This window comes from Pteropus medius, unplaced genomic scaffold (genome assembly GCF_902729225.1).
Source record: "Pteropus medius unplaced genomic scaffold, Ma_sr-lr_union100, whole genome shotgun sequence".
Taxonomy (NCBI): Eukaryota; Metazoa; Chordata; class Mammalia; order Chiroptera; family Pteropodidae; genus Pteropus; species Pteropus medius.
The window spans coordinates 12,226,096-12,239,684 of NW_024342467.1; the positions used below are offsets into that span (position 1 = coordinate 12,226,096).

Here is a 13,589-nt window from a genome sequence, read left to right on the forward strand (position 1 = left end):
TGTGTGTGTGTGTGTGTGTACTTGTGTGTGCACATATGCATTTTTGTGCATTTATGTAGGGGAGTTAGCATGGACTAGTCGACAGGTTTCAAAAAGTCACTTCTTATTCAGAAAAGGAAGGAGAAATCCAAGGGGAGGGATCGGGGTAGAGCCCATCAGGTCCATCAGGTCTCAGCCCCAGCCCAGGAGCCTCTGTGATGAGAGGCTGGAACCCAAACACGGAAGACCAGACGTCGGAGCTGGCAGTGCAGTGGAGGAGCGTCAGACCTCAGGCTGAGCAATGGCCAAAACAGCCTCTTCAGATTCGTATTCATTACAGACAGGATATGGTGATATAAATAAGGAAACCCCCAAGGACAGTGGCTTAGTCAAGATGGAAGGGGTGTGGGTTTTTGTTTTTTGCTTGTTTTTTGCTCTTTCTCACAGTCCAGAGTTAGTGCAGTGGCTCGAAGGCGTGGGGATGCCGAATGCCCCAGTTTGTCCAGGACTTGCAAGTTTTCACACTAAAACTTGGAAAGTCCTGGACAAACCAAGACAAGTTGGTGCCCCTGGATGTTGGGTCCCAGGATCCATTGACCATGTTGGTTTGCCAATGTGCGGTTTCCACACTGATGCGTGTGACAGCTGCTCCAGCTTCCATCATTATTCCCATGAGCAGCCAGCAAAGAAGGAGGCACATTTTTCTCATTTTAAAGACACAACCCAGAAGCTGCATATACAACTTCTGCCCACAACTTTATAGTCAGAATATGGTCACATGGCCACACCTAGCCGAAGTCTGGGAAATGTCATCAGCTGGGTAACCGTGTGCCCAGACAAAACTCCTATTATTTTGGACCAAGAGGAGAATAAATATAAGAGTGACATCTGGCAAACTGCCATAATACTGAACAGATAATAGGAAATTCACATTCCTATTGTCAAGTCTGCCATACTCTACAACCCCCTTGTAAGCAGCACTTTCTGTATAAATGTCATCCTGGTACCATGTGACCCTCCACCTAGGCCTCAGCTGGGTGGGCCAGGGCTGGAACTATGACCCAGGTGCAGTCAATTTATAGTATTGTCAGTAGCTGATGAGACAGACTGATGTGACAGCCTTACCTACAGGATATGACCTTTTTCTAAAAGTACTGAAATGTGGATACGTAAAGTTAGTCAGTTGCAGAAGCTGAAAGATACTCAGAGAAAAAATAGGCAGCAGAAACTATGAGCAAGAGGAAGCCGTGAGAGAGAAAAGATGTCTCGTAAGAAAGTTGCTGATAATTAATTGCAGAACAATAAGGAGGGGGGTTAACTTGTCTTGCAGGAGGGAAAGATCATCTTATTTATAGAAGTAAGTGGGATTCTGAATAACTTCCTAGTTTCATAAATATATTCCAGTTTCTGAAAGCCCAAGAATAAGGCTGCTCCTACGTTCCCTGTGACACCTTAATCTCAGTTTGGGTGGTGCGTGGTATGTTACGTTTGTGGGCGTCTGTGTGGATGGGGTGTCATTAGTGTGCATTCAGCTGGGGGAAAAAAAAAAAAAACCAGAAAAACCTAACAAAACAATGGCCTAACGAACAAAGGTATCGAGACGTGCAGAGGTAGAGCGGTTCCCCGGGGGCTGATGCAGAGACCTCAGCACCATCATCCAAAACCTACGCTCTTTCCGCCACTTCTCACTGCCATTCTCATCCCCCTGGCATCGTCTTCAGACTGGCCTCTTCCTGATTGGAGGACGACCGCGGAAACAATCCACACAAACAACGGTCCAAGCCGGAAAGGAGATGGCCCCCTTTCTCGTCCCTTTGCGAGACTGTGGAAAGCGTTTCCAAAGCTGACGTCAGATTTCTCTCATTGGCCAACGTGTGCATTGCTGTCCATCACGGGCAGGAGGAGACTTGCCCTACGAGCTTAGCCTGATCAAGGCGCTGGGGCTGTGGAGGAGACCTGCCTCCCTTCAAACACGGTGCTGCCTGTATCCAAACAGAACCAAAGTCCTCGTAGTGAGGAAAGAGGAGGACGAAGGGGTGACCGGTGAACAAGCCACAGTGTCTGCTCCTGGAGGTCGGAGAGCTCAGCTGCTTCTCCGCAGACCTCATGGGACAGTTCATACCTATGAAATCACATCGAAGGCCTTCGTGTTGCAGGTTAGAAACTTAATTTTGACACCTGACACATGCTGGGGTATTGATAAACCCTAACCAAAGATCAATTTATAAATCAGGATATCAGTTTATTGGTTTGTAATGCAGGATGCACAAATTTCTCTCCACTGGCTGGAAAACTCGCCTTCACCGTACATCCCGTACCCAGCAGCTAAGGAGCCAAATCAGTACGTCATTGAACATAACATCAGTTCGTCATTGAATGTAACATCAAAGCAAAGGATGCCGGACACCTTTCTAAGTCTGTGCCACATACTTTCAGGCTTCCTTTCCATTGTACACGGTCTTCTCCTTGCCCAGATTACCCTCACTGGCCTTCTCTGCCTAAAAATGACCATTCGAGCCAACTCAAATGTCACATCTGTGAAATCTTCCCTGATCCCCTTTCCAACAGAACCAACTCCTCCCTTTGTTACATTTCCATACACAGTCACTATTCACGGCAGGTTATTTCCTCTCTCATTGTGATATAATCCTCCCAGAGAACATGGGTCCACAGAGAGCAGAATGGCGTCTTCGTCATCTTTGTCTCCCCAGTGGGTGGCATAGGGCTCTTCTGGAACCTAGAAGAAACTAGAAGAGTGGTTCTCAAACTTGGCTGTGTTTAAGAATCACCAAATCAACACAAGACTTCATTTCAAAAAATCAGGTTCCTAGGCCCTGTCCCCAGGGAGTCTGACTCAGTAGGTGGTGGGTGGGGGCAAGAATCTGCATATTTATGTGCACCTCTGTGACCTGGTAGCAGGGCTCTAAGCCACATTTTGGGAAGCACGGGCTTGGCTCATGATCTTTCTTGCATATATTTTTCTAGTGATTGGATAGTGCTATACACAGAAAGAAGGCCTCTTTCTCAAGGGCACGGAATGGGCAGTAACAAAATCTTCCTCTTTATCCCCTTTCCAAGGATATCAATGAATTTTCTGTGACTTTCTGCTCAAATCAGTAGGGTTCAATGGGAAGATCACTAGACAGGCAGTTAGAACTGTAGGGCCTACCTCAAGAAAGGCTTCTGAAAGATGCAGACGCTTGAGCTGAGGCTTAAGAGGGAGGTGTGAGTTAGGTAGATGTGACGGGAGAGACGTTTCTCAAGGAGGATTAGTGTGCAAAGGTATGGGCACCTGAGACCACAGGCAGTTTGCCAGAACAGGAGAGAACTGTGCTTGTGGGGAAGTGAAGAGAAATAAGGCCTAACATAGTCACAGGTCAGTAAATTAATAATTCATCCATAGTGCCCTATAAAACAGTAGAGACTACCATTTATAGAGCCCTCATTCTCCATTAGGCACCATGATAAGCAATTTACATCTCTTATGTACAGTTTAGTGCTTAGTGCTGCGTTTCTCACATTATTTGGTCTCAAGACCAAATACGCTCTTAAAAATTGCATGCTCCTAAAAGAAACTTGATGTTCTTAAAAATTATAGACAACCTCAGAGAGCTTTTATTTATATACGTTACATCTATTGGTAGTTACTGTATTAGAAATTCAAACTGAGAAATTTAGGAACATTACTTCATTTAAAATACTGATAATAAACCCATTATATGTTAAGATAAAAACATATGTTAATGAAATATAACCGTAGCCACCAAAACAAAGAAAAATGAGAGGGAAGAACAGCATTGCCATTTTTACATTAATGTGTGGCTTAAAAAAAGATATTTGGATTCCACATCCGCTTCTGCATTACCCTGGTGCACTCTGACGCATCACGTAGCTTACATGTCTAGAAGACTCCATCGCCCGCTTGAGAGAATGAATAGAAAAAGGCAAACGGTGTCTTAATGTTATGAAAATATTTGAGACCTTGCGTCGTCAGAGTCCCCAAGCCACTTCTCGAGAGCTGCTAGTTTAGATGCTAGAAGCATTTGAGTTTTGGCTTATCAGGTATGAGGTTGACTGTGAGCAACTTACCTCAGCTAGGTCTCACTTTCCTCCTAGGTCAAGTGGGGGTGTTAAGTGATCCCCGGACTAGTGAATGGCACAGAGGAGAGTTCAATACATGGCAGCAACCAGTGATCCTCACAGCAACCCTCAGGGCTTAACTCCAGTTTAAAACTGAGCAAACAGATGCTCAGAACAGTAGAGCCAGGATTCCAACCCAATCTCTCTGACTCGAAAGGCTAGGCTTGTGACGGCTGTGTTACATACACGCCATGCTGAGGTGTTTGCGCAGAGAACGACTATAAAGAGATTAATGATATGACTAGAGCGTAGACGAATCAATCTGGTTGCAGCTTGGAGAATGGATGGGGAGGAGTTGGGCCTGCAGACAGGGACTCCGTCCGGCGAGGCGAGGACTGGTGAGGGCCTGGTCTGAGCAGGGCTGTGGGCTCAGGAAGGGGAACTTCACGGGGAGGCCATGCAGGACTCAGCCCCCACGACCGTGGGGGTGAGGGACACAGAGGAGGATTTCTCACATTAGAAAGCCCTGCAGCTATATGTGACAACACGGTCAGAGTACTGTCAACCGGGGAAGCCTTGGTGTCCAGGGTTGGCCACATTGGCGTGGAGCACCCATGAGGCTGATCCTAGAGGTCTTTAGTCTCCAGCCCCTCCAGAGGTCAAACGGACATAGCTTGGCCCTGAACCTCCACTATAAATCATTTTTGCAGCATAAAATATTGGCAGGGCCTGAAGTCCCAGGAATACAGAACCACTTTTGTGAGGAGCAACATTCCGAAGGCTTGGAGGATCTCTCAGGAGATGGTCGAGGGCCAGTCTCGTCTTCATTCAGACGTGCAGGGTTTGAACACACAAACCTGCTGCCTTATCCTTTACTGCACCTGCATATCCAGCGGCCTACTTGAGAGCACCTCTTGGAAAAAGTCATCACCTAATTTTTTCACCAGAGCACCCAAAGCTGCCCTAGTCATCGCTGTCCTTATCTTAGTTCATGGCCACTCCATCCTTTTCGTCGCTCAGGCCACAGAACTTGGAATCATCCCTGACCTCGCTCCTTCTCCCACATCCCAAATCCAACCCATCAGCCCACCCCGTTGATCCCTGCTTCCCTCTGCCTCCACTTCGGCCCTGGATTTGGGATGTGGGAGAAGGAGCGAGGTCCACCACATCCCTCTCTGGATGAGGGTAATCACCTTCGAGCTCGGCTGCCTGGTTTTGCCTGTGTCCCCAGTCTCCACCAGGCAGCTAGATGACCCTTTAAAATCATAAGTCAAATCATACCATTCCTCGGCTCAAAACTCTTCATTGACTTTTAATCTCATGCAGAGTGAAGACAAAGTCCTCTGACTCAAGCACCTCCCCACCCTAACTTTGATTGACTCCCAGCATGCTGCTCCTGCACTGGCCTCCTTCCAAATTGCCCTGAACGCGCCCTTGCTTCAGGCTGGCATCTGCCATTCCCTTAGCTTGGAAAGCTCTTCCTTCTTATTTCCTTCAAGTCCCTTCAAGTCCTGGATCAGCGAAACCCTCCCTTACCACTCTATAGAACATGAAAGAGCCATGTCCTCCCACGGTCCTTGAATATTTTCCTCCCCAGCACTTTCTCATCAGTCACGCCCCACACTGATCTGTTTAGGTGCTCATTGTCCCCACCCTCATCATCTGCCCCACTAGACTCTAAGCTCTGGGAGAACAGAAACTTGACTTTCTCTCTCTCTCTCTCTCTCTCTCCTATATTCCCTATATTGTTGGCTGGATGAACATGTTCAGGCAAAGTACCCCATCGACAGGCTTTGCAGCAACTGTTCACTCTTGGATAAGTTTGATTCCACAAAAACACAATGATTCAGAAGCTGACGGCATTTTCCAACCATGCAATGTAATTCTTCCATATGGCCAAAATAATCCCCATTTTCAGGATAAAACAGAAAAGAATAATTTAGGGCTGATTCTGAAATCTGTAGGCAAGCTCCATGAGCTCAGAGGCTGTGTCTGGCACATGTTTGGGTTTCATGAATATTTGTTGATTGACCGAGTAACATTTCCACCTAATCTTGAGATTACTGAGTGGCAGCATAGAGAGAACTTAAATGATAATCTGCCCTTTTGCTGTTGGCGTTAAATGAAGTTTGCAGAGGGTAAATGACCTACCTAATGTCTTGCCACTAACTAGAATTAGGTTTCCCAAGTCCCATCCCGTGCTTCTTTTCCAATCACTGAATTGGCTGTGTCAGGTTCAAAGGACTGAGGAAATCTCTGGAACAAAAATTAAATGACAAGTACTTAAACTGGGAAGGGACGAGGGTGTTGGGACCACATCGCTTGCATCTCATTCTGTAGCAGAAGGAGCTGGATTGGGAAACAGGTAAAACACACGCTCATAGTCCAATAATGCTATTGCGAGTTCTGAAAGTTTGGTCAAGTCACTTAACCTCTGGTCCTTGGAAACTATTCTGTTAAATGGGGATTGCCCAAATGGCACTGAGAGGGCTCTTCTGTAGTGGCTTGCAAAACTGTAACTCACACTACAGTTCACAAGCAAGAAAGACATAATGCTTTCATCTTGTCGATAACTGATCTCATCTTCCTGGCAAAGCCCTTCCCCTGTTGGTTAGCAAGAAAGAAATTAACTCAAGGTCTAATTTTGTTTAAAGCTTAGTCTAAATGAGAACAGAATTTCAGTAGGAGACGATGAAAAAGTTCTGGAGATGGAAGACGGTGATGCTCACACAGTGGGAACGCACTTGATGCCACTGAACTGTCCACTTAAGAATGGTTAAAAAGGTCAAGTTTTATGTATAGTTTTCCATAACAAAAAATTAAAATAAAGAAATTTAGTCTAATCAGATCATTTAGATAGTCTGCTCTGGTAATGCTCAGTCACTTCTGGAGAGGTGCTCGACCTCTCAGATTCCTCACGAAGATTGTTTGGATTCATGGGGCGAGGGTGGGGCGGGGTAGGGGAAACAGTAGAGGTGGCAGCTTATGTGATCTTGCGGTAGAGAGAGGAGTGGGGTCCTCGGGCGTGATTTCCTTGGCCACTCCTGGTCCGCTTGGGCACCTGAGCACTGCCCGCCTCCACTCCCCACCCTTAGTTTCCTCCAGGCTGAGGAAACAGCAGATATTGTGACACACTGTAAATTTCACGGTGAGGCTAGTTGGGAAGTAGCACTGTGGTTTAACTGGCATGAAGAGGAACCATGAGTCACATGCGATGCCTCCCCCTCCCCCAGCCCCCTCTGGTTGCTGGGTCGTCTCGTTCTCTTCACCGTCTGAGGTCCACGTCCGAATGCAGCCTGGCTGAGCGCCGTCACCTCTCCCCACATCACTTGGGCATCCTTCAATATGGAGCCTTCTTAACGCACTATGGCTGTCACCGACCCACCGGCTTCCCACCAGACTTCAAGGCCCTCGACACGGAGGCCCGCTTATTTCCAGCGTCTGCGACCATTCCTGGCTCAGTCACTGTTTTTCAAAGAATCCCTCACAGTCACTGCTGGCTCTTCCTGTCTTCAAGCCCCTTTTAAAGTACCCATGAAGTGTCACAGGGGAAAGAGGTCGATGAGGCCCTTATCCGTACATGTCATGGAGAGTACAAAAGCAACATACAAAACTTTATGAAAAAGAACAAAGAGTTTTTACCAACATGCCACTTTTATTGTCCCGGAACAATCATGACATTAGAAGGTGGCGTCTCAGCTCAGTGAAGAACAAATGCTGGTCAACAGAATATGTGGGGCCGTCCGGGTCTGAGCCACCTGGGGAAACTGTGTGTGCGTGTGCGTGTGCGTGTGTAAAATCACCCCCAGGATAGTAGCCAAATTTGAGATTCACTTCTAAAGTTGATATGTCTTTCCCAGTCTGGTATCTGTTTAAATTACAGCATTTACTAAAAAAGAGGCCACCCTTAGCTCATTAAAAATGTTATAACAGCAATAATACCATGGAGAAACAAAAGATTTTTAAAAAGCACAGTTAATCCCAATTCATCCTTGGTAAAATAACTGGAGCCAAAATAATTGAACAAATCCTAACCACTCCAAATAAATAAATAGATAGATAGATGATAGATAGATAGATAGATAGATAGATAGATAGATAGATAAATAAAATTTAAAAAGGCTATCAAGCCTATTTACTTACTATAAGTTTATTTACCATAAATTCCTCTGGAAGCTGAGACTGAACTATTCTGGTGAATGGAAGGTCCAGGTGCTTGTTTTTCTGTTTTCTTGGGCCCACCCCCCGCCCAGGGCCCAGCGAGTTCTTACTTTGGTCTGGACTTTCTGGCAGAAGCCGCAGGACCCGCCACGACTGCAGCTGCCCTTCCCTCCAGGGCCAGGGACGACTGCTGGCTGGTACTAGTGCACCTGAAACCTAGTGTCTTCACTAGCAGACCCTTCATTTAAGTCTCTTGAACTCCACTTGAGGCTGGAATCTCTTTCCAACTACTACATCTGTGATAAGACAACCTTGACTGGTCAGCTAGGACAGTGATGTCCTGATTTGCTGGTCACTGATGGCATTAGCTATATTAATGCTGGTATTCACTGGTAAGACTCGAAGATAATATGACTGAGTTTGTAAACTAATGGTTTGGAAGTTGTGCCTCCAAATTTTATTGCCTTCTCAAAATTGACACCTTAGGATGCTTTAATACCTATTCCAGTGATGGCCAACGTGTTAAAATATTTTGAGATTGCCTTTTAAGACCTCCTTCAGTGTTCATAACACATTATTTTGAATAAAGCTGGATAATGGTCCTCCTTTGATGGCAGATTTGATTCACATGAACGGGCAATATCACAATGCGGATATGAAAATTAGCAATCATTTCATTATGTTTATATGCAAGTTTCACTAATTGTCCGCAAAGTGTCTTTTATAGCTTAGTTTTCTTTTCTTTTAAGCCAGAATCCAATCAATTTTCATGAACTGCTTTTGGTTGTCTCTCGTGTTTTTAGGGATGCAGAGATGTGACTTTATATGTGTAACTGTAATCCTGTGCATTGTGTAACATCATAAATATATCAACTGAATCGAATGTAACTTTAGTGAAGGCAAAGTGTCTATGGCATTGCAAAAGACACAACTTAGGAAATTCTACGAGTCAGTTCTTTGTAAGAGCCATTAGGTTGGTATGAATAGTCAGAATTTTCCTTCTTCATATTGGGAAACACAGAAAGTAATGCTATTTCCGCAGCATGCTGGGATAACAGATGGGGCTCCTTGGGGACTGTCTTGGGTTCTGGCTGTGCCAGGTCCTTAGTGCTAAGGGCTGGGGGACCTACGTTTGTAGTATACCTTAAAAATATTGGGAACAAAAGTATGGCGACTTATGGTTTCCAAGTTTCTTTATGTCCCAGGATGTTATTTAATCGAGGGTAACCTGGTGTGTTTCTTCCTCAAAATAGCCTACGCCAAAGTCTTGCTTTCTCCAATTGTGGCAGCCACATTTACATGTTAACTAAAAACAAAGACAAAGGTGGCCTTTTCCATGTGATTTATTCAGTCAACTAGCTGCATGAGGGGGATAAACAAATTAGTCTTTTGGGGAAGCTTTTGGGAGAGGCAGAGGGGGGTGGGTGAAAGGGTGGGATTTAAACAGAAAATAATCTTGTAGATGGTTAGATGGAAGATTTACAAAGAGCCATTAAAAAAATACTATCCTCTGAGGGTAACAGAGGAAGATAAAATCATCACGAATAAAATAAATGAGCAACTTCTGATCATCGCATTCCCCAAAACCAGTCTCAGAAAACGGTCTGCATTTCAGACTGTCATGATTTGCAGATACTTATGATACATATTTCCAACACAGAAAAATAAAGACTAACACTAAGTAACAGATTAATATAACACAGAAAAGAATCGAGCACGTGAAAATAGCTATCATCTGGTAGCAAAAATAGATTTATGCCAATGTTAATATCAAAATGAAAGACATTCACATAAATGGTGTCAATACATTGGAACTGTATTATTCCTAAGATCATAAGAACAACTTTTTATTGCTTCTACTCATAACTAAAAGGTCTGAGGAAATTCTACGATAGCCGGAAGGCATAAATGACTTAGGGAATGTGTAGAAGACCCACAGCAAGGTGCAACCGCCAAATAAAAACTTTGTAGTTTATTATTTCTCTTTTAGGCTTGACATTGTTAATAGTAGAACAAGACACCTCATCATAAATCTGGAAAATACAGATGAAGGACAATGCTTGAAGCCCAAGCAAAGGATTTATGGGAAGTAATTAAAAGTAGAGTATGAGAAAAGCAGCAGCCCAAAAGAAGTAAACATTTAAAAAATTGGTTTGTATTTTTTTTTCTCTTCAAGTGTCCCACAGGAAGCACATGGAGACTGCAGAGCTTACTGGGGCATTCTGCGGGCCTGATAGAGAGCTAGACTGTTGTCCTAAAGTGAACTCTGTGTAATTAGTACCAGCACCAGCCTGGCTTCCTGCAGGTGAACTGCTCAGAAAAGCTGCACTGAGACTTGATTAACACATCTGACACAGGGAAATACTAATCCAGGCTTTGGAGCCCGGGGAAGGAAGTGATCTGCTCTTCTTCAGACAGATCTGCATCTTGGAGTAGCGGCCACGGCTTGTGGTGGACCGCACAAAGTCTCACTTCCAAGAAGACCTGTGTCATTCACCACAAATTTGGGATGGACTGTTAGGAATAAAATGGAGGTTAAAACATGTTATCTCAAATGGTACAGAGATTAGCATTAGTTAATCGAGGGATTCAAAAATCCAGAAAATTAGATTTTCCCTCATTTCTTCCCAAACAATAGGGTGTTTCTGTTTTCTTCATCTTAGAAATATAAAATGCCATTCAGTTACAAATTAGTGGGAAGGTGCTTTCGAAAATGGGGACTGAAGGAGAAAAGAAGCCATTTCCCTTTCAAGGTAATTTTAAGATTATATCAGGCTGCATCACCAAGCTGTTCAAATGTCAGAAAAGCTCTTTATAGATGCTGGTAACGACTAGCAGATTTTAAAATTTGCATACAGTTCTGTATCATATTCTAATCCCCCGCATCCTCCCCATCTCAAATAAGATAGTAACAAAGATGATATTCGGTTCATTCAGCCTTGCGATTCCAAAATAAAGCAAAATATCAATTGAAATAACAGCATTGAGACAAAGAAATTCCAAATGCTGCGTGACAGAGCTGTATCTGTCTGGGTTGTACTTTTTGTTTTTTGTTTGTTTTTTGAGCCAGCTTCTGGAGCAGGCCTATTTAATAGTGAATATTACTAAAATTCTGCATTCCCCTTCACATTGTGAAAACTAGATTTGTTTTCCCCTTGAGTACCCTTAAATCTACAGTCTGCTTCTTCCTGTCTGTGAGCAAAATTTGGATACATGCTTGAAAAGAAAAGAACAAAGCACAAACCAAGGAATTTGACTGTGTCATTTAATTGTTTAGAAATGGGAATGATATTCACATTGCATTCATCTTGACATCTTGATAAAATGGAATGGATGAATGCAATATTTAATGAGCCAATTTTTGTTTTTAAAATGACAGTCACTTGCAGATTCCAAAATATGCTACTGATCCTCTTTAAACAACTTTCCATTTTGAAAATGCAATCCTGTCCTACTGGTTATTTGGTGTGACACTGAAAAATCATGCCTTCTTTTTTTCTGTTATTTATTCTACTTTTTATTCATAACCTTCTATATGCTCCGAATCTATTTAAATATCTAAAAATGTTTTTGAGAGAAATCCTTATACTATACCATTTTATTTGATACTCCATAGAATTTTTAGGGATATTAGAGTAAAAGGCTTAAAAATCAGGCTTTGGTTTTAATGTAATCTGGGCAGAAGTTGGAATTGCTTTGATAACACAATTTAACTACCGCACGCATTCTTATATTGTAATTTGAAATGACACATTTAAAAAGACAAAGTTTCCCCTTTTTGTAGTCATAATCTGTGTTATTCAAGACCGCTGCAAAACTCCCAAAAGACTGATGCAAGTAAGAAAAAAGTGTAGGAAAGGGATAAGACACTTAAAGCTTTATCAGAACACAGCACGAAGAAAGAACATCAATTCTCTATGTTTGTCTATAAGGCAGATGGTCAAACTTTTTACACGAGATCTAAAATACAGTGCTTATTAAGAGGTAGGAAATACCAAAACAGTATTTTAAAACAGTTATTTTGCTAAACTTTTACAAAGTCAAACTGCTTGTGTAATGTGCTCACGTTTTACACGAAACTGGGACTTTCCACACTCAACAGAGATGTGATCAAACGAGGTGGGATTCAGCTCTCACCCAGGAGAAATTACCTACTGCCTCTCTGGGATTTCATGATGACATTTAATTAATAGGGATTTCTTGGATTCACGGCAATTTCTCTGAGTAACAGGGTACGATTGTGCCCATAAGGTAATAAAACTATAGGGAGGGATGAGCTCAAATGCTTCCTCTTCAAGAAGGTGCCATATGCATCTTATATAAAAACATACATTCTGCTAAACTTATACCATCCTCTCAACCACCAAAATGCAAATGCAAATATTCTTCAGACTCCAGCACCAGCAGAATTGTTTCGTATGAGCAATTCAAGAGCTGTCTGAGGCAAAAAGAGATCTGAGCTACCAAATTAAACTTGGGTAGCTTACACGTATGTGGGCGAGTAACCCTGGGTATTCTTATTTCTTAATGCACTGGGGAGAGGTGGATTTTCTTCCTCCAACATAATTTTATAAGGCATAAATTTGCATTTCCCTAGCCTTTGGAAAATTAGTGTTAAAGCTTCTTTTTCAACTCACACATTAACATTTAATCTTTCATTTTTATTAAATAGTTTATGTATAAAAAGAAATATCAAGGTGTTCTACATTCATATAAACAATTGTGATAACCTCTGAAATTGTAAAGAAACCCATCGAGGAAAATATATACTTAAATACAACACTAAGCTAAGCACAAGTGATCATTCTAGATAATATCTTCTAAATATAGAGATGCAGGTTTGTGGCTTCAGAAAGCAAACGCAGAAGAAATACGAGGATGCATCTTTTTTTTTTTCCTTTTTCACCACAAGACAGGATGGTCCAGTTTGGAAAAACCAAGATCTTTCCTAAGTTCCAAATAGGTGCCGTTGCTCACCCAGGAATCATCATCTGATTTCCTGTGAAAGAAGAAAGAATTTCCTCAAGGCTCTTGAAAACACAGTACTAGTCTCTCTCTCTCTTCCTCCCTCCCCGGTGCCCCCACCCCACCATCATTCGAGCGTGCACGCAGTTTCCCTAATGACCCAGTGCTGGAGCTGCGAGGGAACTTGGAAGCCTGAAAACCACTCCGTTTATTCTCACTTTGACTTCTCAAAATTGGAAGCTGCCAAAAACGGTGCTTCTGTGAGAAGACAGCCACTTCCCTGAGTATAACTACGTAAAAGCTAAAATCGACCAGGTGGCTCAGGCTGTTCCTATCAACCGATATGCGTATTGGTAATTTGTAATTGTGACTGATACTGCCATCTGTTTTCAAAGCAAAAGTGG

The 13,589-nt window shown here is 43.1% G+C and overlaps 1 protein-coding gene across 6 annotated transcripts in view; it reads right to left on the bottom strand.

Moving 5' to 3' along the window:
• Positions 1 to 9,547: 9,547 nt before the first annotated feature.
• Positions 9,548 to 13,589, bottom strand: part of OSBPL3 (oxysterol binding protein like 3) — a 153,665-nt gene continuing 149,623 nt past the window's right edge. For all 6 annotated transcript variants that reach the window (XM_039862571.1, XM_039862568.1, XM_039862570.1 and 3 more), the window contains one exon: positions 9,548 to 13,219. In XM_039862571.1, the coding sequence (XP_039718505.1) occupies positions 13,123 to 13,219 (97 nt within the window). In that variant the 3' untranslated portion in view covers positions 9,548 to 13,122. The remainder of the gene's footprint in view (positions 13,220 to 13,589) is intronic.